Source organism: Hyposmocoma kahamanoa, unplaced genomic scaffold (assembly GCF_003589595.1).
Source record: "Hyposmocoma kahamanoa isolate Upper Pololo Valley unplaced genomic scaffold, ASM358959v1 224, whole genome shotgun sequence".
Taxonomy (NCBI): Eukaryota; Metazoa; Arthropoda; class Insecta; order Lepidoptera; family Cosmopterigidae; genus Hyposmocoma; species Hyposmocoma kahamanoa.
In genome coordinates, this window is record NW_020653743.1 from 13281770 (window position 1) to 13309524 (window position 27755).

At 37.4% G+C, this 27755-nt stretch overlaps 1 protein-coding gene across 1 annotated transcript in view; it reads left to right on the top strand.

Moving 5' to 3' along the window:
* The first annotated feature begins 572 nt into the window (after positions 1-572).
* Positions 573-27755, top strand: part of LOC113228292 (inositol 1,4,5-trisphosphate receptor) — a 105851-nt gene continuing 78668 nt past the window's right edge. The window contains exons 1-9 of the mRNA XM_026461558.1: positions 573-688; positions 6266-6336; positions 11988-12103; positions 18929-19048; positions 21812-21929; positions 22801-22913; positions 24171-24401; positions 25165-25277; positions 27477-27617. Of these exons, the coding sequence (XP_026317343.1) occupies positions 606-688; positions 6266-6336; positions 11988-12103; positions 18929-19048; positions 21812-21929; positions 22801-22913; positions 24171-24401; positions 25165-25277; positions 27477-27617 (1106 nt within the window). The 5' untranslated portion in view covers positions 573-605. The remainder of the gene's footprint in view (positions 689-6265; positions 6337-11987; positions 12104-18928; positions 19049-21811; positions 21930-22800; positions 22914-24170; positions 24402-25164; positions 25278-27476; positions 27618-27755) is intronic.

A 27755-nucleotide genomic window follows, 5' to 3' on the forward strand; every position in this document is an offset into this window, starting at 1 on the left:
CTATTGATTTGTAAAGCATGTGTTTCAATAAAAAGATATATCAAGATTGTTTACATTTAGCTAAGTACCTAAACAAATGGACTATAATCGATTACAAAAACTTGAAATGAATGAAACGAATGTTTTGTTTCCTACAGCACTATGCAACCATAGACAAGTCATAGATGTATAAATGAAAAATAGCCTCACTCTAGGACTACCATTTTCCAAATACAATTTTATGAATAAAATAAATATTGTTGGAAAAAGTGAAGAGATATCAAGTCGAAATCCTCGAAATATACGTGAAAGTATTACTTAATCGATTTATTGAGTGGTTGCTTTAGAATTTTAACCAGACAGTTTTGTTTACTTTATGTAGAAAATGGATTGGAACAGACTATAGTTCAAGGTATACGTTTTAACTTGTGATTTCCCGAATCCCGAAAAAATCCGGGACGAAAAAAATGTTGTCGTAAGGTAATCTCCACTTTCTCTCTCTGTTTTTCGAAGTTTAGGTAAACGTGATCTACCTATTCCGATCACTGTAAATAACACCAAATTCATTATATATTTTGTTTATTTCAGGTGTCGTTTTATGGTGGGGGTAAGGAGAAGGTGCCACAATGGGAGACAGCTTCCTGCACCTTGGGGACATTGTGTCCCTATATGCGGAGGGCTCAGTCTCAGGCTTCCTGAGTACCTTAGGGTAAGGACTTTTTAATTTGCAATTTTTGCTTTTTTAGGAAATAGATGTTCGATTTTTTATATTTGCTTTTTCATACCAACCGACGTTTCGGGCCCTTTGCCCCTGTAAAGGGCCGAAACCCGCGACTGTGGGACCCTTCCCATGGTCAAGGGTGGCTAAGATGGTAAAGTCATCAATCAATTACGTCTAATATTAATGCAAACCACCCTATTTTTCACTATTGTTACAAAAGTAATAAAATTAATATCTCACATTTTAAATATTTCAAATATACACGATTTAGTTCAACAGAAGCGCTCACGCGTATCGCATTCGCATTCTTAGCACAAGTATTACGTCTAAAGGCATGAAGCGTACTTAACGCGTCATACAGATGTGAAAGGGACCGCGTGACCGCCTTCAGTATGTGGAAACAGAAGAAAATTTAAAACAGGAAGCTTATGTGCTTTTCGCCACACCCTTCTATAATCTCAGCCGTTTTGCTCTTACCACGGATGTGTAGTATGGCTTTCAGTTTTGCTGCATTGCAGCGTCCCATCCGTATCCGATCTTAAAAATCCAGGGAAAACAAGATTTGCCTATTTCAAAAGTAGGTTGGAAGCAGCAGAGCTCCTTGTGCTTCCACGAGTATTTGTTGACACTTAACTAGTCATTAAGCAGTAGTAGAGATCCTTGTGAAAGAGTTCGTCCAGGGAAGTACTGCCACCTTACCTATTTCTGCCGTCAAGCAGTAATGTCAGCATTACTGCGTTCCAGGCACAATTACAGGCACATTTGACTTGTCAACTAATGTCTCAGGGTGACAGGCGCAGTGCCCCTCAGATCTTTGCGGTTTAAAGCTCTGAGTGGCATTGCAATTGTTATGGATAGGCGTGTCATTTACCACCAGGCGCACTATTGTTCATTCCGTCACTTGGTTGGTGTTATAAAAAAAACACTTATGCAAATTCCGGCATCAATAGACATTTAACACAACTTCGAGAAGGAAGCCGACAGGAGAATTCGTTTGGGCTGGCCGGCATTTGGGAAACTTAGCCACATCTTCAGGTCGTCAATCCCACAAAGCCTAAAAACTAAGGCATTTAACCAGTGCGTTCTACCAGTTATGTCCTACGCAGTCGAGACGTAGACTGTAACAACAAGCTTCGTCCACAAATTCAAGGTCGCTCAGCGTGCCATGGAGCGAGCTATGTTTGGGGTTTCTCTGATGGACCGAATCCGTAACGAGGTCATACGTCAGAGAACTAAAGTGACTGACATAACTCGCAAAATCAAGCTTAAGTGGCAGTGGGCCGGGCATGTCTGCAGGAGGATTGATCACCGATGGAGCAGACTTGTTCTGGAATGGCGACCACGTAAAGGAAAACGTAGTGTGGGACGCCCTGCGGCAAGATGGACGGACGACTGACGGAAAGTTGGCGCTAGGGGAGGCTTATGTCCTGCAGTGGATGCTTCTTAAGCTGATGATGAAGAGATATTTAGCACATTCTGAATATGGCCGTGTTAAAACTTGATAAGTAAAAAAATTACTACTTTGGTTTGGGACTATTCCTAGAACCGCAGCGATATTTAGACCTTATAGTAGCTATTGTATGTATGCACAAGGTTGTAAAATACTAACAACCCCACAGGACTACATCTACTATCATCCGGAGAACAGAGTCCGATGTGATTATATAGCGAAAAAAGGATAAATACGTTACGAGAATAATTTCCTTATTCAACCTAAGGCCCATGTAAAGGTGTTTTGAGAATCTATATATGTATTTATCTTATTTCGTTTCTGAAATATAAAACGGTCGATCTGACATCCGCAGCGAAGAAGAACCAACGGAATGTACTATTGTCCTGAGAACAAGTAGTCTTGCACATACATCTTTGTTCTACGAATGAATGATATCGCACTGTTATAGTGTGTTAACTCAAAAAGTGTATTTTCTCAGAATCGACGAAAAACGGATTATTCGCTTCCCGTGAAAAATCTGTGTAAATTTATGTGTAGGTTATTTTCTACTTGCCAAATCATCATCATACATCTTTAAAAATAAAAGAGAAAAATAATTTCTTATTTTTGAATAAGTATTATTTCGGCCAGAACTAGCTCACATAAAGCGTGTCTCATTTTAAGTTAAGTAGTTAAGTAGATATCTTTTACTTGTGTTTTACAATATTCTAACGACGCTTTTATTGACGTGTAGAGAATCAAATTTTACGTTCAACAATGGTATAATCTTGAATTTCACATTTTTTGAGTTATAACACTATTGTAATAGCAGTGCGATATATTACTAACATTATAAACAACAACTTTTCTTCCATGACTTTTTACAAAACATGATAAATTTACCAAAAATTAACTTTTAAGTTTTTATTGTACTATCTGATACATTTTAGATCTGTATTTGTAGTAAGATAGTAAGTTTTAACGTGCAAGTGACCTCCCCGACGACTCAAAACCCCGCTCCCGTATTTTGCATCGAACTGGTATTTAATCTAGCGCTTCCTTTTGTCACCGCACAGTGTTATAACAGTTTTATTTTTTATGGTGGTAAGCGACGCCTATTCGTATTAGTTGTAGTGCCACTCAGAGCTTTAAATCGTAAAGATCTTAGGGGCACTGCCACTGCGCTCGTCACTCTGAGACATATTAAGTCGGTTGACAAGTCTCGTGTGTAATTTTACCAGTAGCACCTTAGCTCTTCAAAGCCGGAACGCAGTAGAGTATAACCGGGTTAGATGCCCCATTTTTTTGAAAGGGCCTCCTAATTTAAAAATTATTAGTATACCATGAATAATTCATATGAATATGACTAACTACCTAGTTTTATTGATGTAACATTTACTGGTTTTGAAGAAATTGACTTTTTGCAAACCTATTTTTTTGAGGATAGATGCCTACCTATGTGGATAGACGCCACACGATGAAAATACTAAGAAGGATAGATGATATTATAATAAAATTAGTAAAATTGATAATAAAATTTTTTATTTGTAATCTTTAATATATTGTCATATTGTATATACATATTACATCTTTAACAATAAATATATACGCCGATATTACGGTACGCAACGTGTAATGACACAATTTGTAATATTACAGTAGTGAGTAAGAACATTCGTGGTACAATTTTGTCGCTTCACTTTCTCAAACTAGTATCTTAAAGCAAAGTTACTAAGATGCGGAAAATGTTGGCGGCAGAAATAGGTAGGCGGCAGTACTTCCCTGTACTAATGTACCGTTTAGAATTTTTTGTTTATGTTGTTAGTAATATAGTCTAGTGTGGTATAGATTGAAATAATTTTCCTTTCGTTCGTTATAATTGGATACTGCGATATTATTCCTTTATGTAGCTCCACTTACAAATTTTGCTCTAAATAAATGCTAAATGTTGCACTATTGAATGACAGTTTTATTTGTATAAATAAATTTAGATTTTTAGGGATGTTGCTCATTTCGCATTGTAATAAATTCAATGGAAATCAGACAACGATCACAAACTTCGTGAATTCGTTTCATCTTTCTTGTTTTCTTTTTTTTTGAAGTGATGTCTTTGTATTCTTTGCCCGTGTATAATTTGCTATGGCCTGTAACAATACCGTTACAAAGTTTTGTTTGTTTGTTAATTCTCTATACACCTGGCTGCTTCTGGATAATCGCCAAAACTTTCCAGCGATTGATTCCCTGTTTACTTCTTGCGCACATAATTCAAAGGAAATATAGTTCTTTTTTGTAGTACCTACCAACGTCTGAAGGCGTTCCCTTACCGGGAACATTCCCCTGTAATGTAACAATTAAATTTCTTTATCTAAAAAGACAGACTATGAAGATGACGGCCTACCATGGTATAAAAAGTATACCCATGGCGGCGCACAGAAATGACATAATGAATGACATATGGCTAGATTTATAGAAAAATATGTACTTTACAATGATATGTGTCGCTTTTTTGTGGGTACTGGTAATTATGGAATAAAAAAAGTATTTTTATGTCAAAAAATATACCCAGAGAACGATTTCAGTCGTATTCCTACTACAACTGACCGCTTAGGGATCGTGCACGATGATGATATTTTGACAGACAGTCTGACAACAACCTAATTAAGGTTTTCACATAATTAAAAATGTGTTATATATTAATCTTGCCCTATTACATGTCCGCCCCGTTGACTTAATATTTTTTTTTACATAAAATAAAAGATGGTTGATATTTGCATAATTTAAAACTAATGTGGTTTTTGTACGCAAACATTTATAGAAATAAGATTAAACACCTAATATATAAATAACATAGTAGAAGATTGAAATGTAAAAAACATCGCGAAGGGCTGCACCCTGGGGCATCCTGCCCGGGGCAATGTTTTCTCTTCGGGTAACTAAACTTGTTATTTTGACAAAATTAGCTGTCAACGTTCTGGACACAAGGGGCTTCAATCATGTCTGTCTTTTATTAACTACGACGACCACAGTGGCTGAACGATTTGCTTGATGAATTAATTTATTTATGAAAACGCAGGTTCTATCGATGCTCCAACATACCTACCTGACCCTTTAGCTTACCTTTGGTTCTAAGAGCTTTCTTTTTTATTTAACACTTTTTTTCACGCCGTATACTTCAGTATATACTCAATTTTACTATATATTTTTCCAAAGCGACTGATTCAACACTGTCACTGTTATGCAGAATCAACAAAAACAACTTCAGGTTGTATCCATATTCTTAACTAATGATGCAAGTAAGGAAGTCATGTCAAAATGAATTTTACGGCGCACATGTGAAAGGTTAAGTTTGTTTAACACCTTTCTTCACACTGATTTTCGGCGGCCTCGCGGCGTCTCACGCTGCGGGCCAAGCCCTAAGTACAAAACCTTTTCTATACTGTCTTGGGTCTGGGCTCTGGGTGTTTGTGGTCCCGTCTTTGTTTCCGATTTCTATAACACAATTGTTTAGTTACTTACTTTGGGATCGGTTCAACGTATATGTGTTGTTTTATATTTATTTATGTGTATATATAAACAAGGGACCATGATACATTTATGTTTATATAGTCAGCGGCTGGTAGCTGCCAGGGTACCTCCCTGAGAGAAAAACTAATAGATTTCTCACAGATGGCGCTACGGTGAAAAAGTCGTTAAAAAACAAAAGATCTTAACAGACACGTGGAAAAATTCGTCAGGGGGTCTACTCTCGATGTCCGTCCGACATGCGTCTGAAAAAATTACTGCCAAATAAGCAATACTTGACCAAATGAAAAGACGCGTGATGCGAATGAAGCTTCATACTTGATACTTGTCTTTTAATTTTGTCGAATATTACTTATTTGACAGTAATTGTTTCGGACGGAGATCGAGAGTAAACCCCCGGCACGGTATGTTGGGAGACGTTGGTTCGAATCCAACCGGATCGAAGTGATTTTTTTCTAAGTGTTCGATCTTTGTGTGATAATTATAAGAATCTGGTGGCGTTATTTCACAAAAATAATTTAATGTCATGTTGTTGAAACATCCTGACAATGTCTCAATATGTCTACTTTATTTATAAATGTATCTTTATTTATAAAAGACATTGTTTGCAGGTTGGTAGATGACAGATGCGTGGTTTGCCCAGAAGCCGGCGATCTGACTGATCCACCCAAAAAGTTCCGGGGTGAGTTATTGTTTATTTATTAATCTATTCGTAATAATAATACAATAATTAATTTATATACGCAGCACTCAAGGATGACGTGACTAGGATTTGGCGACAAGAAATGTTATCCTTATTATTATTTTCACAACAGTACAGCTAGCACGACAGTCCTCGATTTTCGCGAAAGCGACATGAAGCGCGAGATACTGCTAATATCGCATAAAGAATAACAATATTTCGCACTTCTATCTCGCTCTCGCGCAAGTCGCGTCCTGTCATGCTAGTCCTATAGGCGTTACCCCAAATTAACTTCACCACCATTCACCACCTCTTGTTATTAGGTGTTAAAGAAACTCTCCATCACCATAAAGCTGTGTATTTTAAATACATGACGAATTGTTAGGAAGTGCATGAAAGTCGAAAAAACGAAAAGGGTCTCATCACAACACAGCTTTAACGTAAATATACATTAACATAACATATTAACATAGGTAAATATAAATAGGCGCTTTGTCGTCGAGTCGCGGACACCAGCCCGTTTCACCAAGTAGCAGTAGTAGTACATTATACGCTGCTTTTACATAGCTTTGGTCCGTATATGTACGGACAACGGCACATCAGACTACACATTTTTGTTCGAAAATCGCCTCCAGTGCAACGGAACAAGATACGTCAATGTGTAGCTTGATGTGCTGGCGTGTGTGCTAAACCAGTCAAATAACTGAGAGCACAAAAGATAACATTCAATACATATTATTACGTAAGACTCATGTCTGTACTTTGCATATTTTAAAGTAAAAGTCAGTGCTACCTCCTGAAGACACGCTACTAAGCCTCAAATTACAGTTAAGAAAAAGGAGTTATATGTTCACTGAATTCTCCGTCAGTTGTGGACCGATTTTGAAAATTCTTTTTTTGTTTGAAGGGTACACTGTCGAGGTGGTCCCATTTTCCGGATTATTGGATTTTACCCACTTTCCGTTAACCGATTTCAATAAAACTTGGCAAATAGATGTAACAAACACCTAATTCAGATAAGCAAACTTTTGAGGTCGGTTTTGTTTCTTTTTTATGTGGCCTCCATTGAAATAATCCCAATTGTTTTGTCTGCAAGCAGCTTAATTACAGCCAGCCTCGCAAACAATTTCAAGTGGTTGGATTCGATCGCCGACTCTTGAACCTGAGACCCTGACCCGGCCGACTGTGTCATTACTGGGGAATTCCCACTATCCCATTCAAAATTTATCATTTAAGCCATAGATTTCCACACTTTTTTGCTCACCGCTCATTTAGACAAGATAAGAAAATTTCAACGCCCACCACACCAAAAAATAATCGAAGATACGGAAAAAAAATCTATTATTTGTGGTGTAGTTTATATAGACAATTGAGTTTTTTTTCAAATGCTGGAGCACCCTCTGGACACCATCAACGCCCCCAATTGCTTCCGAGGCCCCTAGGTGTCTTCAGCGCCCACTGGGAAACTATATTTTAAGCCATCGAAAAGTCAAGAATCTAAAGTTGATACACAAAATAATAATAACAATGTACCTGATCACAGCAATCACCGGGTCTCAAACTAGTGAATTCGCTATACTACGAATACCAAAGCAACGTAATCAACCCCGTATCAACTACCAAAACTGAAGCAATTTACAATTGAGGAATAACAGCGCTAGCAACTGGATCACCGAGGTAGTCAAGTGCATTAGAAAATAGTCCTCATAAGATTTTCCAGTTCCAGTCAAATGAGAGCTTAAGAATTAAATACAAAATAATAAGTAAAAAAAATAAGTTCGGCTATTTATTCCATAAGCGAGACCAACATTCAGTCGATAGAATATTTATCGACTGCAATCACTAGCTGCTCGCAAGCAGGCAACACTTTCGCGTAATGAACAGTCATTTTACTCCGTCTTCAAAAAAGACAAACTGTACGTCTTCCGCTGAATCTCTTTCTTGAAAAAAAAATACTGAAAACCTTTAAGAAAAATACCGTAATGTTTGCATGCCCAAACATCTTTCCCTTTCGGTTTCCTTTTGTTTTTAAAGAAAGAACTTAGGCCAAATAAAGAAAAACATTTTCGACAATAGTGCTGTATGGTTTGGTTAATGTGGTAAATTGAGACGTTATGTATGACAAAGCTTACCGCCGCCGTTGAACCAACAAAGGCATTGAAACGGGTTACACAGATCAACAATAACTAGATGTGATAAAGGTTTCTAATACATATTTAGGAATGAAATACTTAAGGTGAGGTTAGACGCAAAATTGACGGCTTAACGTATTTCTATCACATGGAAAATCGGTTTTTTTTACATTAAGAAACACGAATTCAACTGTTTTTTTAATTGATAATATTTTAATTGATAATGAAAACAGAAGAGTTACCGGCAGTGAACTATGGCGTTACACGATTGACTAAACTTCGCTCGAAAAAATCACAGTTCTAGTCTCGAATCGAAATTTTTTCTTGTCTCAAGTTCTTGAACGTAGTAAAATTTTAATTTTTTATTACGTTCTATTTAGGGGGTCTACTCTCGATCTCCGTCCGACATCCGTCCGACATCCGTCCGAAACAATTACTGCCAAATAAGCAATACTTGACCAAATGAAAAGACACGTGATGCGAATGAAGCTTCATACTGGATACTTGTCTTTTAATTTTGTCGAATATTACTTATTTGACAGTAATTGTTTCGGACGGATGTCGGACGAAGATCGAGAGTAGCCCCCTAGATTCGAATCATTCGATTATTTTTAAGATTTTTCAATAAAGTTTTCTCTCCCGTGTTCCGTAATAAATACTTCTGCTCCCGTAGTATGGCGCCTCGATAAAGCTTATTATATCCACATTTCGCTGTCAAATTCGAGTGATAAAATTTTCATTTTATCGCAATAGCGAATATGGCGAGTACCGTGACGTCACATTTTTATGTCATCGCGCGCACCAGCGACCAATGACTGCAAAAGATTAACACAGTGCCAAACATGGCTGCAAGGTCACAGCTGATTTTAAAACATTCGCTCTGTAATTTTGTCAACGTAAAAATTTATCGCGACAACGTGACCTAAAGACATTTTTGTTTCATGGTTTTCGCGGCGATGATTAAACGACAAAGATAGCTAGCTATAGGTATACGCAATTTCATATCATTGTCCTTGTTCTTCAAAATGTATAACAATAGTTCATTACCAAATAAGCAAACTCAGAATTATTAACTGAATTAAATGTTATCACAGGGTGGTTTATCACACATATTCTGTCATGTTACGACCACAGGTGATGAGCTTATTTTACAGTAACAGAGTATATTTCACTCGAAACTAAATACTGTCGTAGCTCAAAATTATGGAATTTTGAAAACACGACTTGAAAATTTTTAAAAAAATGAACGAAAACAATAATAAAATTCATATTTCATATGTTTTTGTAAACTAGATGAACTTGTTAAATAAATTGTTGAATGAATGAATGAATGAAATATTCTTTATTGCACATTAAAATTACAATGACAACATAGAACAGTAATGCAAGTATCATAGAGTAAGCCAATGTACAACAGACGGCCTTATTGGATGCCACCACCAAAGAATGTCTTGTAATCATTGACTTACAAATAAATGGACGACGGGTCTAATCCAAAAACCACGACAAAAATGTCCCAAGTCTACCTATTTAAACGTAGTGACATGTAAAGGAATATGAAATAGCTAAAACGTTAGATTTAAATTGTAATGTCATCGCAGTACTGTCTAATTTTGCTTGCTTCGCTGTCAGTCGAACAAACGAAGACTAAAGCGTGAATGACGCTCTGTATACGATTTTAACGCCCTATAAGTTCGGACACTTTTTAGCGCGGACCCGACGTCCATATAATTGTAAGTCAATGCTTGTAATGAAAGCGATTGTTGTTATATTTTATTATTTTAGTGGCAGTAGAGTCTTGTGAAAGAGTTCGTCCGGGGAAGCTTACTGCCACCTTACCTATTTCTGCCGCCAAGCAGTAATGTCAACATTACTGTGTTCCGGTTTTGAAGGGTAAAGGTGCTGGTGAAATTACAGGCACATGAGACTTGTCAACTTATGTGTCAGGGTGACGGGCGCAGTGGCAGTGCCCCTCAGATCTTTGCGATATAAAGCTCCGAGTGGCACTGCTACTGTTATGGACAGGTGTGTAGCTTACCATCAGGGCACGACTGGTTCGTCCCGTGTTTGCATAAAAACTTTCATATTGTAAGTCCCAAGCAGATCACAGAGATTCAAAATTCATTCTCGTAAAGCCTAGCCTGTGTATCACAAAGAAATAAATGAAATGTTTTAAATTGAACTATATCTATAATAATAATGACGCACACACTCCACATGGCACCGCACACACTCCACATGGCACCGCACTAGGGAAACCCTGTGTCGCGATTGCCATAGACAACCACAAATTACACCCAAACTCACGAGAGAAATAAATGTAGGTCATACAAATTTTTCTCCCGGCCCGGAAACTGGAACATCTGCGTGGCAGTCAGGCATGGTAACCGTTCGGTCGCGGAGGCAGTTAATTTGTTAATTCGACTCCTCCTACGTAAAGTTATAGTCTGTCGAAATTGCCAAGTTTACAGGGGAGCGTTTTAAAGTTCTGAATTCACTGAAATTACCGTAACACGTGACTTTAGTATTTATCAGTTTTATTCGGCAAAGATTGTTACTTTAAAACTAGTTCTCGAATAAAACTGAGAAATGCTAAATTTGGCATAGGGTAATTGGCAATTTCGACATACGGTACTTTACGTAGGAGGGGTCGAATAGAGGCAGTTAGTTCTGCTCACAATCTTCTTTTGAGGAGGCACTGAGACTAATCCTCTAAGTGCCATTTTCCACTAAGCGACTATCCACGAACGTCCGCAGTCGTAGCGGCTACTTTATCACGTATTTTTAACTAGGCTACTCTTATTTATTCAAATAAGCCATTATAGTATACTCATTTTTGAGTTGCGCGCGGCCAGCCACTCGCAGCTACTCGTTTAATGGAAAATACGTGTAACTTCCCATGGCTCATTAACAATCTTGTTGATTCGGGCCGGATCATAAGGAATTGGCGCACGCTTTGGACTCCTAAATTTTTTTAAATCCTGCTGTTCGTCGCAGTGGTTAGTATTCTTCAGGGGGTCGATTTAAAACTTTACGATAACTGGGTTTTCGACCGATTTCTTTTCATTTTTATTCACAACAACCAACTTGAACTGGAAACTGTAGTATTCGAAACCGAACCGTAATGACGTCACACCCGATTACTCGAACTTGTGGACCGGCAAAGGCTACAAACGTTATTCAGAACATAGTTATCGAATGAAAGTTACCGAACGTCCTATTGTTTACAAAGCAAGAATGTAATATGGAAATCTTTTATTATTTTAAATTAAGCCTGGATTTTCTAATAATTCATTTCTATATTTGAAGGTCTTTAAAGTCTTAAAAATTTATATAAAAGGATTTTCATTTTTATTTATAATCCATTTCACCGACTAACTCCCCAAACGCCAATGGATGACGATATCGTATCGGAATTGAACGTTTAACTCGGAATATTCTGAATAGCTCGGAAAGCTTACTTGATTCGATACGCACCCGATGGTAGACGAGTAAGTAATATGTCGTTTTTGTCTACAGATTGTCTGTTCAAAATATGCCCCATGAACCGCTATTCCGCTCAAAAGCAATTCTGGAATACCGCCAAACAATCTGCCAACTCCAACACGGATACGGGATTGCTGAAGAGGTTACATGTAAGTTATTGATAATTTAGTTACTACAGGAAGACGTCCAATACCTGACATTTGACAAATTGAATTTAACACCCGACCGAACTATTCTAGATTCCTCTTTTCTTTCTTTTCCTTCGTTTAATATCGCCCCGTACTGTAACGATTTTTGGTAAAAATAAAATGAATATCTGGAAAAATTCTTGTTTGTAAATTCTTCCAGCCGATTCAGAGAAGCGGTGGTTTTATGTAGACCTAATAGAGAATCGTTGAAGGAAAGGTGAATGTATTCTAATTAAGTGGTACAAAAATATAGAGGTAGGTAGTAAAAGTGTGGTATAGAAATAAATTGGGTAGTAAAATTTTGGAATTTCAATACAGTAATATTGCACTTTTTTTTATAGTTTTGTGTATCTATAATTCCCTGCCAGCAGATTTGATTCCTGGTCGTTGAAACTTGGACCTTTTTAAGTCAATAGGCATTATATAGATTTGCATGCCTCATCGTCAACCTTATCGTCATTTTTCCATTAGGTAAGATGGAGGTTAGATGCGCACTAGTTTCATGTTAAAAAAAATTAATGTGAGCTATTTAAAAACAGGCTACTGGCATATTTTAATGTTGACCATGCAGACGCTTTTAAACTGTATTTTTTTATTAGCCTACAAATATTTTCATATTTCATCCTAGGTATAAGGGGAATGATAGGCTGGTTGCACTGATATTCTGCCTAATTTTGAGTGTTGCCATTTAAACTTTTTACTTTTCTACTAATTTAATTTAGCAGATAGGTAAGTAAGTGTTATTCATTGTACGCATACACGGGATAATGTGTATAAAGATTGTAGCAAGTTGAAGGATGTGTTCACTGTCTACCCCGATGGGAAAAGAGCGTAAAGCATACATATGTACGTAAACATAGGCAGTGAGCGTTTCATTGTCTTGTATTTTTTTATAATACCAAGTGACGGGATGAACAAGTCGTGCGCCTGGTGGTAGGTGACACGCCTGCCCATAACAGTTGCAGTAGCCACTCAGAGCTTTAAATTGCAAAGATCTTAGAGGCACTGTCACTGCGCCCGTCACACTGAGACATAAGTTGACATGATGATGATGACATGATATGATGATGATATGTACATGAGTATTGGTTTAATGCCGAGTTCACGAGTTTTTGACTTGCGTTTTTCGCTTGCTTACGTGACTCGCTTCGCTCTTCACGTGTCGCTCGCCTGCGTCGGCCGCTCGCTTTGCGTTGCGTGAGTTTGATATCTAGCAACAACGGAACGTTTACGGAGGACAGCACCACTGGCCAATCACAGAGCATCAGAAGATGCAAGCCTCCACTACAAACAAATCAAAGGCTAGGCGCCGCGCATGCGCGCAAGTCTAGAAGGCAGATTTCTACGCCGTGTACCCAGTCAACGCAAGCAAGGGAAAAACGGAAGGGAAAGACCCGTGAATAAGACATACTTAAGTTTAATGCATTTGGACATAAATCGCACTGCCACTGTTATGGATAGGTGTATCGTTTACCACCAGGTGAAAGTTAATAAATTTACTGCACATGATTCAAAGAGATTCAACTGGTGCAGTGAGACTCGAACCCAGGAGCTTCTACGTAGGAGGGCAGCGTTCTTCCCACTAGGTTACTGTTTATTTATTTTCAAATTCTGTTGTCTATTACCATAAATCACAGCGATAAATAAAATAACCCTAATGTAAACCATGTAATTTAACAAAATTTGTTAATCGACTACATTAATCTTTTTAATGCGGCCAATGTGTTAAATTTAGATCGCTGTCTTTTGTACCCGCAATGTAGAACTATTCGCGAACGGGTTTAAAAAGAATAATAATTATTGGTTAATCAATATTACTATCGTAGTACCATGAGTTTGAACTTACTTCTAAGGTTAATATTATGGATATCTTCTTTCTAGTATATTTTTACGGGCATACAAAACTATTTGAGTAAACAGGCAGGGAATTCTACTCCATAGCTGTTCGCCGTATAAATGTTTTAAGTAGAAAGGGGAATACTGCAACCTTACCTATGTTTTGTGAGCATTGCTGCGGCCCGTTTTTGAAAGTTAAGGGTGCAGGTGAAATTACAGGCGCATGGGACTTGCCAACTAGTCTTAGGGCGCAGTGGCAGTGCACCTTTGATCTTTGCGATTTAAATATGTAAGTAGCACTGCAAGTGCTATGGATAGACGTGTCGCTTACCACCAGGCGCACGACTTGTTCCTCCCGTCACTTGTAGTGCTAGCACAACAGAGCGAGACTTGCGCGAGAGCGACATAAAGCGCAAGATCTCTATGTGAGAATAGCTAAGATAGTAAATCGCGAGATCTCTGTGCGAGAATAGCTAGATAGTATATCGCGAGATCTCTATGCGAGAATAGCTAGATAGTAAAGCACGAGATCTCTATACGAGAATAGCTACACAGTAAACCGCGAGATCTCTATGCTAGAATAGCTAGATAGTTAATCGCGAGATCTCTATGCAAGAATAGCTAGATAGTAAAGCACGAGATCTCTATACGAGAACAGCTAGATAGTAAATCACAGATCTCTATGCGAGAATAGCTAGGAAAATCGCAGATCTGTATGCGAGAATAGCTAGATAGTAAAGCACGAGATCTCAATACGAGAATAGCTAGGTAGTAAATTGCGAGATCTCTATGCGAGAATAGCTACATAATAAAGCACGAGATCTCTGTGCGAGAATAGCTAGAAAGTATCTCGCGCTTTATGTCACTCTCGCGCATGCCGCGCCCTGCTGTGCTAGTCCTATTGGTTTCAGTAAAAAAAAATGTGGAAGCATAAGGCTCTGTGGGAATCTTTGGAATATTACCAACGAGGTGTGGATATACCAATTACAAATTAAACAAGAGCAGTAAATTTTACAACGTAGGTTCCCAAAGTTTTGGCTCACCGCCCACTTACACAAGCAAAAAAATTCAATGCCCACCACCACAACAAATAATTGAAAACACGTATTTTTACCCAACCTCAAAAAAAGGAGGAGGTTCTCAATTCTACAGTTTTTTTATGTGTGTTACGCGATGATTTTATGATACGTGATAATTTTTTTCAGTAGTGGCCCCTTTTAAATATTTCACCTCTAAGGGCGGGAAACTAGAGGATTAGTGACTTTTGAGGTCGGTATTTTTAGTACTATGTACTGAGATTATTATATCAACTTAACACATAAAATCACAAGGAAAAAAATTATAATATATGTAGTGTAGTTTATGTAGATAATTCAGGTTTTTTTTTTCTAATGCGGTAGCACCCCATGGGTAGCATCAACGACCCCCAATTGCTTCCGAGGCCCCTACTGCCCGCCTAGGGCTCTTCAATGCCCACTAGGTAGAGACCACTTTGGGGGGACTATGTTCTTCAATTTCATATTCAAATACAAAAAAACACGTTGTCCAATCGTGAAACAGAACGATTTTCCACACAATAATATTTCTTCTGAAACGGCCCATTGCTTTGATAAACTATTCCATTAAATTTATTTAAGGTTTATTTATTGTCTTAATAATGGTTATATAGCCACATTTGTTATACAGTGTTTTTTTTATTAACTAGAACAGTATGGGGAAATCAGCAACAATAGGAGATGCATAGAAACTATCTTTGGAACAGTTAGGACTTCTTTTTGCGAACAACTTAAGTTTATACTTCACGAAAAACACCCGAAATGTTAAATCGTGAAGGTGTCTTATTTCATCAAGGTACTGCCAACTCACACACATCTTCACAAAGCCTTCAAAACTATTGCAGTTAGTTTGGGGTGTATTTTATTTCTTTGTCTCAAAGTTTAAGTGACAAACGAAATTGTCACTAGATAGGGTTGGCCAAAAATACCGTGTGACTTTTGCCACTATACTAAAAATAATCTATTTTTATAAGCCTGGCTTTTAAATGAATATATAGTAATTAAAGTAAAAATAATACCAAATCAATGTTTATTTGTAAGAAATGAGCTTATAAAATATATTTTTTTCAAAGGATTTATAATTTTTTAAAACAACGTGCAAAAGTTGCTTCATTACACTGCGTTTGCTAGAGATACGGTATGTCGATAAAAAGTTTTCGATAATTTAATGACTAAATGTATTGTGCCTGTATTCATTCTTAAAGTATGAATTTTAATCATAGGCAATGTATTGACATATTAGTGTTACTACTTTTTTAAACCTATAAATTAATGATATGATAAGTGTTTTTGAAATTGACTAAAATATCTATTAAAATTGCATTTCAATTATAGTTATGTGTTTTATGCCTTCAATATATTACAAAACACTTCACACATCTATACATCGTTCAGAATACGCCAGAAAAATAAAACTATAGAAAAATTCGTGAGGTCCGCTGGTTCTTTCCGTGGCTTAGTTAGTATAGCGTCTGGCACGGTATGCTAAAAGACGTCGGTTCGGATCCGGCCGAATCTTGTGTGCAACGGAACAAGATACGTCAATGTGTAGCTTGATGTGCTGGCGTGTGTACAAATGTTACAGGCTGATTTCATATCAAATTTCTTTCATATTCGCACACTGACTTTTACCTATTCTTAAAGTAATGTATCCAAATTTGATAAGAAAACCCTTGATAAGAAATTTAAAATAAAAGGAAAGTTTTCTCATCTCTTGAATAATCACTCTTTATAAGATATGTGTACGAGAAAGTAAGGCATCGATATACTAGTTGCCACAGTTTTATCGATAAATTGTGAAAGAAGGTAAAATTTTGCCAAAAATGTTTGAATTGTGAATCTTAGGACTTTCTAATGGTTATTAATTGCGTTATTGCCTTCTTACTATTTTAATCGTTGGCCTACCAGTATCGAAATATTTTTTTATATATATAGATTTTCGTAACGACAGGCGAATTTTGGTTACGTATTTTTATTAAATATATACACTGAGCGGCACGGAATCTTGGCCAAGCACTAATCTCGCGTTTGCAAAAGTTTTAAGTGTTTCTAATAAGTACTTCTCATGAAGGTGTGTAGAAAAAATGTTTACCAGAGAGTTTGTTTACAAGAGGGCAATTAATTATTTTTGAGTGCACTGTCACACAATTTTTAAGTTTTAATTGAATCGGGTCATTTGGGCAATAAGGTTGTGGGATAAAAGTTTAAGGTTTGCAAAGTGTACTGTTAAGTTACCGACGTCTTGTGTTTTTGAGTGTTTAATACCATATTTAAAAGAGAAAATTTGTCAATAAAAATGCCCTTAACACCAACCCAAGTTGCACAGGCCGTAACTTTAATTGACCAAGGGCTGTCACAACGTGAAGTGGCTATCATTCTGAATGTGCCACGTTCTTCAATGCAGTATGCCTTAAAACGATACCAGGAGACAGGCCACTATTCTCGCAGACCAGGCAGTGGTGGTGTTAGGTGCACATCGGCTCGGGATGACCGTTTCATTGTTCTGGAAATTTTGAGAAACCGCTACCTTACCGCTGTAGAAATTCGCAATCGGCTCCAAATCGCGAGACAAGTAAATGTCAGCGAGCGTACCGTGAGAAGACGTATGGAAGAAGTTAATTTAAAAGCTCGTAGGCCAGCAAGAGGTCCAGAACTTCTCAGACAGCACCGAGTAGCTCGACTTAGGTTTGCACGGGAACATGCTAACTGGACACATGATCAATGGGCTACAGTTCTGTTTACAGATGAGTGCAGAATAGCTGTACGTGCTCCAGATGGCCGAGAACGAGTGTGGAGAAAAAGAGGTGAACGGTTTCTACCCATTACCACCACACAAACCGTCAGCTTTCACGGGGGCTCCATAATGGTATGGGGAGGAATAAGTTCTGACGCTCGCACGGAGTTAGTGATTGTCGACAATCGGCTGACTGCCACACGATACATCGAGGAAATACTCCAGGATCATGTTATCGTGTATTCGGAGTTCATTGGACACGACCAATTTCTTTTAATGCATGATAATGCACGCCCGCACATCGCACGTTGTGTGAATGAATATCTTGAAGAGGTTGGTATTCAAAAATTGCAATGGCCAGCTCGTAGCCCGGACTTAAATCCAATAGAGCACATATGGGACACGCTTAAAAGGAAAGTAAAGTCCACTCCCAACCCGCCACAAACACTTAATGAGCTCCGAAATGCAGTTCTTGCCGCTTGGGAAAACATTCCTCAAATTGATGTCAGAAATATCATTCAAAGCATGCCAGATCGAATGCAGGCTGTAATTAGAGCAAGAGGAGGTAACACCAAGTACTAAAACGTATGAACATAAAGAAAGTTGGCTAAGTTTTAATTTTTCAATTTTTTAGAATTTCGTGTTTAAAAATCGTTTTTCTCGTAAAAGTGTGTAATTTAAAAAAAACCACTGTTTTTTGGTGTACAAACACTATAAAAGTGTAAAAAAACAAAAATAACGCATATTGAGTGTAACTAGACTTTATTTGGTAATAAAATAGTATTTTAATATAAGTTATCGCAAAATCCAAGTGTGGCCAAGTTTCCGTGCCGGTGAGTGTAGTTCTAAATGTGTGTTATAAAAATTGACTATTCAAATGAACCTGTGCTCATCAGTTGGATGAATTATCGGCAGATGATGAGTGAAACGAAACAAGTTCTGCGATTTATTGCATGTGCGTAACCAACATTCAGTCGACTATCGATAGAATATTTATCGACTGCAATCACTAGCTGCTTGCAAGCGGGCAACAATTTTGAGCAATGAGCTGTCATTTTACTCCATCTTCAAAAAATACAGACTATAATTAATTAGAGTTTGATATAATGTTCGTATCCAATACTTACTGAACACCAATGTAATTATTGTAAAATGTTGCAGCACGCCGCGGAAATTGAAAAAAAGCAGAATGAGCTGGAGAACAAAAAACTGTTGGGCACTGTCGTGCAATACGGCAGCGTTATACAATTGCTGCACGTCAAGTCCAACAAGTATCTCACCGTAAGTATACACAACACACCAGTGGCGAGACCTGAAAATTTTCCTTGGTAATGCCGAAGCTGAAACAAAAAACACTAACAAAAATTTCTTTTCCCGTTAAAAAGGCGCCTGGGCGACACTTTAATGCAACACTTATTAGCACACAATATACTAGTTCACTTCATTTCACAGGTTAACTTATTCTGCACATAAAATAACTATGGTTTTTAAAGTAATTTACTACATTTTATGCAGCCCGTTTCGGTACGAAAGTTTGTTAGTAAACAAACTAATGAATGCTAAGTGCTGCTATTTTAATTACCTAACAATTACCACGACCTTCTGATACATTCTTCTTTACGTAGCCCTGTTAAAAAGAAACACCCAAATAGATATAGATACATAAGTAACACTATTTATCGTTAAGAGTTACAAAGTAGAAATTAACAATATTTTGTATTAATTTGCTATTATAATAATTTTGTTACATCATTTTAAGAAAGTTTTATATCTGGCAACGATTCTGACATTAAAACAAATTAAACAGTAATTTGTTGGAACAAGGTTTAAATTTACGTGAACGCTATTCGACTAGAAGCCGATTAATTCCGGCTTCTCGGCCGCCATTTCTTTAGATGTTTTATAGCGGATTTTTGCGAATGTGTGCGTGTGTTTTCATGGAAGCGCGTAGATTTCATGAATGAAATAGAACTCGCAGATCCACCGGCTTACCTCGCGCTGATTGGTTGAGATGCATTGCGACAAGTTATTACGCGTGTAATAGTGAGTGTTTTGAATATGTTTTTTAAGCGGTGGGATATGCGCGTTGTTTAGTAATCTTTTGGTAATACGCGGAAAATTTTAAGCAAGCCGGTGGGAATCGTGTTACGTGGACGCTTAGCCACTGCAAGACAATCCCAAACCATCCCACGTACACAATCCTCCTAAACAAATTCTACGAAAACACACCACAAGTGTTTTCTATTCTTCCAATCGGTAATCGCATTAATCATCCTACGAGGATCACATCCGAACCCATTTTCGTCAGAACTCGCATCCATAGTAATCGTAGCCTAAGGCGGTGCCTTCTGAAGTGATTCAGACTAAGACAATTTATTATTCCTATCATGACGTATATGCCCAATGTACATTATAATGAAAACATCGCATTCAAACTTGGTGCTATTTATTCTACGTGACCAAAGGGTATCTACAAAAATACTTTTTTCGAACAAAACTGAGAGCATATTTACATGGACTTGAAGCATATATTCAGTACATTTTAATGCGCATTGGGAAATATAATAATAATAATATATGATATTGGGATATTGGATCGATCGCATTCGAGGGTATTTCTTGTGGACGTTACCATCCCTCATGACGAGGGTCTCGTAGCCGAAACCGAGAAACGCCGGAAGTATCTCGACCTGGCACGAGATCACCGACATGTGGGATGTGGCCTCTACTAAAATAATCCTAATTGTATTGTCCGCAAATGGGTTATTTCCAGTCAGCCTTTTTAACAGCTTGAGGCGGTTGAATTTTTGTGGCGTATCGTACGTGGGGCTCGATACGGCACGTATTGTTCGCCGGTTCTTGAACCTGAGTCCCTGACCCCGGCCGACTGTGCCGGGAAATACCGCCTCTCCCATTTAAAAATTGAAAATTAATCTTTTAGGCCTTGGGAGACGCGAGAGTCTAAATTAGATATAATTTTAATAATAAATATGTCTTTATTTATGTCCACAATACGAAACAAAGGAACATTACTGTATACATAAATTTTACTATACAAGAGCAGTACCTTACCTATTTCTGCCGCCAAGGAGTATTGTGAGCATTGCTTCCGGTTTTGAAGGGTAAGGGTGGTGGTGAAATTACAGACACATGAGACTTATCAACCTATGTCTCAGGGTGAATGGGCGCAGTGGCAGTGCACCTCAAATCTTTTTATTTATTAAAGCTCTGCACTTTAACATTAAGGCACTAAGGCACTGCAACAGCCATGGACAGGCGTGTAGCTTGCCACCAGGCGCACGACTTGTTTGTCCCGTCTGTTGGTATCATGAAAAAAAAAGTAAACTTGTAAATATTCTGGGTTGGAAGAGGTTATTATTTACAGTCCAAGGAAATGTATTGTCATGTTTGCATTCATCAGACTAATTAATATCAATTAGTGCCAATAAAGACAGCGGAGATCTTTAGTTTTTTAAACTCATCATCTTTATAAATATTTGGTAACAAACAATGTTTATGTATAATTAAAAATAAATTACCACGCAAACGGCACTAGTCGTCAACTCAGAATGCGTGACGTCATTGGTAGGCAAACAAACTGGACAATATGCACTTGCCTTTTGCAAGAATTTTACGTATTAATTTCTCTCCTCAATCCGGATTTTTATAGTATTTGGACAACATTGGACAATTATATTAAATGGAGATTTCTGCATTTAATATAATTGTACAATACAAAGTAACACGCAAAAAGTGTGTGAGTTTATAGCATTGTTTTCGTAGGTGCAATTATTATCATTAAAATTTGAACTTTAATTTTATAACGTTTTACTTAATAGTTACTACGTAACAGATACATCACTTTCGTACAAAACCGAAAATACCTACGCTATAATACCCTACTAAATCTGACTAATGACACCAGGCCCTCACTACGAAGAAAAAGGAACCTAACTCAGAGAGATGAAAAGAAGAGATACGCCCGAGCATGAGACTGTATTTCGCTTCGTGTTATAACAATTATATTTATTATTTTGTGTTCAGGTAAACAAGAGATTGCCAGCATTGCTCGAGAAGAACGCAATGCGGGTCCACTTGGATGCGAACGGAAACGAGGGCTCGTGGTTCTATGTAATGCCATTCTATAAATTACGTTCGACTGGTGAGTCAAAACTTCTATTTGCATTGTAACGGTAGGAGTAGAGCTCCTTATGAAAGGGTTAGTCCAGGGAAGTCTGCCGCTATACCTATTTTTGCCGGTAAGTAGCCATGAGCATTACTGTGTTCCGGTTCTGTAGGCGAGAGTTAAAGTACCTTAAGTGCCAAATATTAGTTTATTACAGAGCGTTTTAAAAAGAATGAGGCTCGTAATTAGATATTTAAAATCAATCTTAAGGTGAAATAAAATGTGTTAAATAAATAAACGACGGTAGGTCTTAATGTCTTAACATTGTGTGATTTTTAGCATTCTAAAGCAATGTTTGTAATAATATCTAAGAGCGGTTACACACGGCGATTTTAAAAGCGATGCAAGCGCGCGTCTGCATCGCTACACTGCATTCGCGCGTTTGTAACGATGTAGTCGCGCGTTTACATCGATGCAATCGCCTATAAATAGCAAGTGTACCTATGCAATCGCTTGTTTTTATCGTTGCTAAAAGTCGTCGTGTGTATCCACTCTAAATTCCAAAATGTGAACTTAAGACCCTTTACCTCTCACCTACAAAATTTAGAAAATGCATTTGTGTGAAATCTCTAATTCAAGATTTCATAGTAAGGAGGCAATTTTTTTTTAAACAGTTAATCGATTTATACCTTGAGATTGAATTCGAGATAATAAATGGCCGAGTGACGTCTCGTAGGTAATTTTTTAGACCTTTCGCATTTATACAATTCTTAAAGTATTTGTTTTTGTGATGGAATCACCTTTGTTTACATTTATGATCTGGAATTTTATCGCAGTATACATACATTTAAACAGATTGTTTTTCATGAGAATCTAGCCAAAGTACATTTTGGTTATTCTTGTACAGGAGACAACGTGGTGGTGGGTGACAAGGTAATTATGAACCCGGTGAATGCAGGCCAACAAGTCCTACATGTATCATCAAACCACGAGCTACCAGACAATGCTGGTTGTATGGAGGTAAGTTTTTATAACATTGTAAATTCTAACTTATCTGCGTGCACTTTGGTTAAATTGTGTCGACATTATTCTCGTTGTTATATGGAAAGAAATTTTTGCGGTATACAATTTGCGAAAAGGACATTATAGAATTGGGACACTTTGCTACATACATAGATATTGCACGAAATGGATGTTGATGCTTTCAATAAGAGCGATCCAAGCCAAAATATGTCATATTATGATATATTATACCGGTGAATTTAGAATGTTCCAAATCGTGTTGCTAATAAGAATAATGTTTCGTTATATACTTTGTTCAAAATCGTAGTATTCTGCAATAATTCGTTATTGTATAAAGACAGCGATGTATTTAGTAGCGGTAGAGAGGTCCTTGTAAAAGAGTTCGTCCAAGGAAGTACTGCCACGTTACCTATTTCTGTCCAGTTTTGAAAGGGTGCTGGTGAAATTACAGGCACATGGGACTTGACAACTTATGTCTCAGGGTGACGGGCGCAGTGGCAGTGCCCCTCAGATCTTTGCGATTTAAAGCTCTGAGTGGCAGCTGCAAATGTAATGGACAGTTGCTCCTATTTCCATAACACGAGTGGTCTAGTTACTTTGGAATCACAGCAACGTATGGGATGTTGTCTAATATTTATTTCTTTTATGGATAGACGTGTCGCTTAGCACCTGGCGCACCACTTGCTCGTCCCTTCGCTTTGTATAATAATAATATCAGTACAGAGTACTAAAATAACCGACCTCAAAAGTTATTCATCCCTTACTTTGCCAGCCTTAGAGGTGATTTTTTTCAAATTTAAATGGGACCGCTGAGGTATTCAAACAAACGCGTAACATACATACAAAAAGAAAAATAAAATCGAATTGAGAACCTCCTCCTTTTTTGATGTTGGTTAATGTATAAACACTACCACCCCCAAAAGTGATTTGGGTGTTTCCTAGTTTTTCGAACTTTTCTTTATAATAGTAGGAACGTTATAATTATATATACAAAGATCGAACACTTAGAAAAAGTTTCATCGATCCGGCCGGATTCGCGATTCGGATAGCATACCAACTAAGCTTAGTTGGTCTATACCGTGCCAGACGGTATTATTTGGCACGGTATGCTAGAAGATGTCGGTTCGAATCCGGCCGGATATGCCAGCCGGCTATATTAATGATTATTACAAACTAGTGGAGTAATTTCGCATAAAAAATTAATTGAATATCAATTCAATAAAAAATTAAATAGTAGGAACGCTTCAATTTCAGGTAAATGTAGTTAATTCGTCAACGTCATGGAAGGTGACATTATTTCTCGAACACAAAGAAAACCAAGAGGAGATCCTCAAAGGAGGAGATGTGGTCCGGCTATTCCACGCCGAACAAGAGAAATTTCTTACGATGGATGAGTACAAGAAGCGGCAGCATGTCTTTCTCAGGACCACTGGGAGATCCAGTGCCACTGCTGCTACTAGCAGTAAGGCGCTTTGGGAGATTGAAGTAAGATCAATTGAACAGCCATAAATATAGATTAATATGTTCGCCTCGGGGTGCACCACCGGTGGAGCATAGACGACCATAACGCAGAATACCACCGGTGGTGATCAAATAAAAATCAAATAATCATTATTCCATAGGTAAAATTTTATACTTGAAAACGTAATTTCTTAAACTTACTGCTCGTTCACTGTGCTGACTTCCCTGAGAAGAACGAGCAAGAAACTCTAGGGATTGCTCTTTACAAATGAATAAAGTTATATGCCGTGGAATATATATAATACACTGAATCATATTTGTGTGGAATCTATACTCATCGTCTTTCCATCTTTGTCTAACACGTAGTTTTCAATTTTGTAGTATGACATTTCAATTAAAATATTGGGACGTAATCGTAGTACATGAGTTTGGACTTATAATGCAATTATGCATATTTTTACGTAAATACAAAATATTTGAGTAAATGCAATGTGATGCCACGGTCATAATACCAGTCTCCTTAAACTTTTGTCTAAGAGAAACCCGAGAATTTAAACGGTACACAGAACGAATTCCTCTTTTTTGTAACACCAATATGGTTTGTATATATGCGGCTTTACCCCATATGAGAATCCCGTACTATGGAAGTAACTAAAATAAAGTAGTTTGGCAGTACCAACATCGGTAACTTCACGTGTTCTGCGGACTGTGTATGTAGCGGATCTTAATCTGCTGGCCAGAGAATATGATGCACGAAATTCACGCCGCCTCTTTATTACCATTGCAGGTCGTTCAACATGACCCGTGCCGCGGCGGCGCTGGTTACTGGAACTCCATCTTCCGGTTCAAACATCTCGCGACAGGACACTACCTGGCCGCTGAAGCATGCCAAGGACCGAAGTGAGTTCAATTGCGTTTTAGGTTTTATGGCGGTTGTATTATACGGTTGTATATACACCGCAGGCAACAACATGAACACACCTATTTCGATACCTCCAAAGAACTAAATTTTTTGAATCTCTTGTTTTTATTTTGTTCCTTTATTTTTTTTTCACAAAATTCGCTTTCTTTTCGTTCTTTTTTTCGAATTTTGTTTTCTGTTTCTTTTTTTTTCACATAATTCGAGGAGCTTAATATTACTAAACAAATATGGCTGATTACAAAAATAACAGAAAATAACCAAAAAATAAAGATTGCGTAGTGTTCATTGAAAGTTTGTGCAGTCTATGGTTGGTCCCGTGTCTTAATGGCCTCCTTTCGTTCTTCTTGTGCCAGCCATGTCGTCTAAAAAGTATAAGTTAATTATAATTTACCTATTGAATACAGTGGTTTTCTTGTAAATTTTCGAGATAAGTTTGTGTTTTTTTTATAGTGAATATTTTTAGGAATCGTGTTTTCACACTGTATAGTAGTTAGTGTATTACGTCCCCAATTTTACTTATTTTTTTCCGAAGTGATTAATTCAACACTTTCGCGTTATGCGGAATCAACTACAGACATTTGAGGTTGGATCGACTCTTAAGTAGGTAGTTCGAAATATTGTCTCTCTCTCTCATCTGAGCGTTGTCCCGGTTGCGTCCTCAGCAGTGTTGCTGCGGAGCCCGGGGTCCGCTTTTCTACTTTTTCTCCTCCACTTTGCACGGTCTTCAAACCAACACCGCCACATCAACTTATGGAAGTTCGAAATATTGTCTATTACCTGAAAATATTATCATATACAGGGTGTTTGGTAGATGGACCGACAAAATTTTTTGGGGATTTGAGGGGGTCATTTGCTGACCTTTACCCGCTGACCCCATGTCCTGGGTGTCACGGTAATAGAAATATGTTTTTTTTTATTTACTTTCCTGAAATCTCGCCTTTACATCATTATAACTTTTTTGTTTGTGGTTATGATAGCACAAAATAAATTTTGTTGTGTTCTGTAATGTACTGCCATTCTAAGTAAATCATAATTTGATACAAATGTTCTAAAAAAAAGAATTGTGAGCTTTTCAAGTGAAAATATTAATAATTAAGACTTAAAAATATCAACTTCTAAATTCATTTAAAAAAACAAAATATTGTTTTGAAATTACTTTTATTTTAAAAACTTCTCTAACTAATACCCTTTCCAACTATGCCCAACTTCAGTAATCAAGAATATGCTGACATGTTACTGGTGTATGGCCGTGCAGATTGCAATGGGCGTGAAGCGCAAAGAATTTATCAGGAGCGATATCCTAGTCGACGTTTACCACACCACGAGACGTGAAGATAGCGCTCCGCGACATGGCCACCGTACGTCCACAGGACGCTACCCATACATTTTGCGCTGTGGAGCAACGGGTCTCCAAAGGGCGCTTGATGCAAGCGTTGATTTGGTTCGTAGTTAGCACGGACCTTGTTTGTAGTAGCTCATATTTTGATAACATATCGCATGATTTCCATAACATGTGGCATATCTTTGGAAAGGGTATTAATTACAGAAGTTTTTAAAATAAAGCTAATTTCGAAATAATTTTTAGTTCTTTTTTTGAAATGAATTTAGTTGTTGATATTTTTAAGCCTTAATTATTTTTTATTCACTTTAAAAGCTAAGAATTCTTTTTTTTTTGAGAACATTTGTATCAAATTGTGATTTACTTAGAATGGCAGTACATTACAGAATGCAACAAAATTATTTTGAGCTATTATAACCACAAACAAAAAAGTTATAATGATGTAAAGGCGAGATTTTAGGGAATTAAATAAAAAAAAATCATATTACTATTACCGTGACACCCTGGACATGAGGTCAACAGGTAAATGTTAGCAAATGACCCCGCCAAATCCCCAAAAAATTTTGTCGGTCCATCTATCAAACACCATGTATTAACCATTTTCAAAAAGCTCATTATAATTTTACAATAAGTAACTTGGTAATGCCTCATAAAATACTTCATTACGGTTTGTTTACATTTATTTAGTAATTACCTAAAACCATTTGAAGTATAGCTGTTCACTTCTTGTACCTTAAGTAATAAGTAAGTTAAAGTTTGAAGGTTGTCCATCTAAAGTTACTTTTTATATGTCTGTGTGATTATTAAGTACAGATTGTTGTTAAAACTTATTTTACAGTGACGGTCCTTTAGAGCCCGGCGAGCCAGCATACCAGCTGGTGTCCGTGCCTCACTCATCGGAGATCGCTACTCTGTTCGAGCTGGACCCCACCACCATGACCCACTCAGACGCGCCTGTACCGCAAAGCAGCTATGTCAGGTGCGAAAACAGTCTTGAAAACCACCAACTCTGCTAACTACTCAGGTATATCTTATACCTAATAAGGGAATATCTCATAACCCCCGTTTGTTGGTTCGAATGCCTTTTACAATATTCATTTATTTTAACTACCATGAC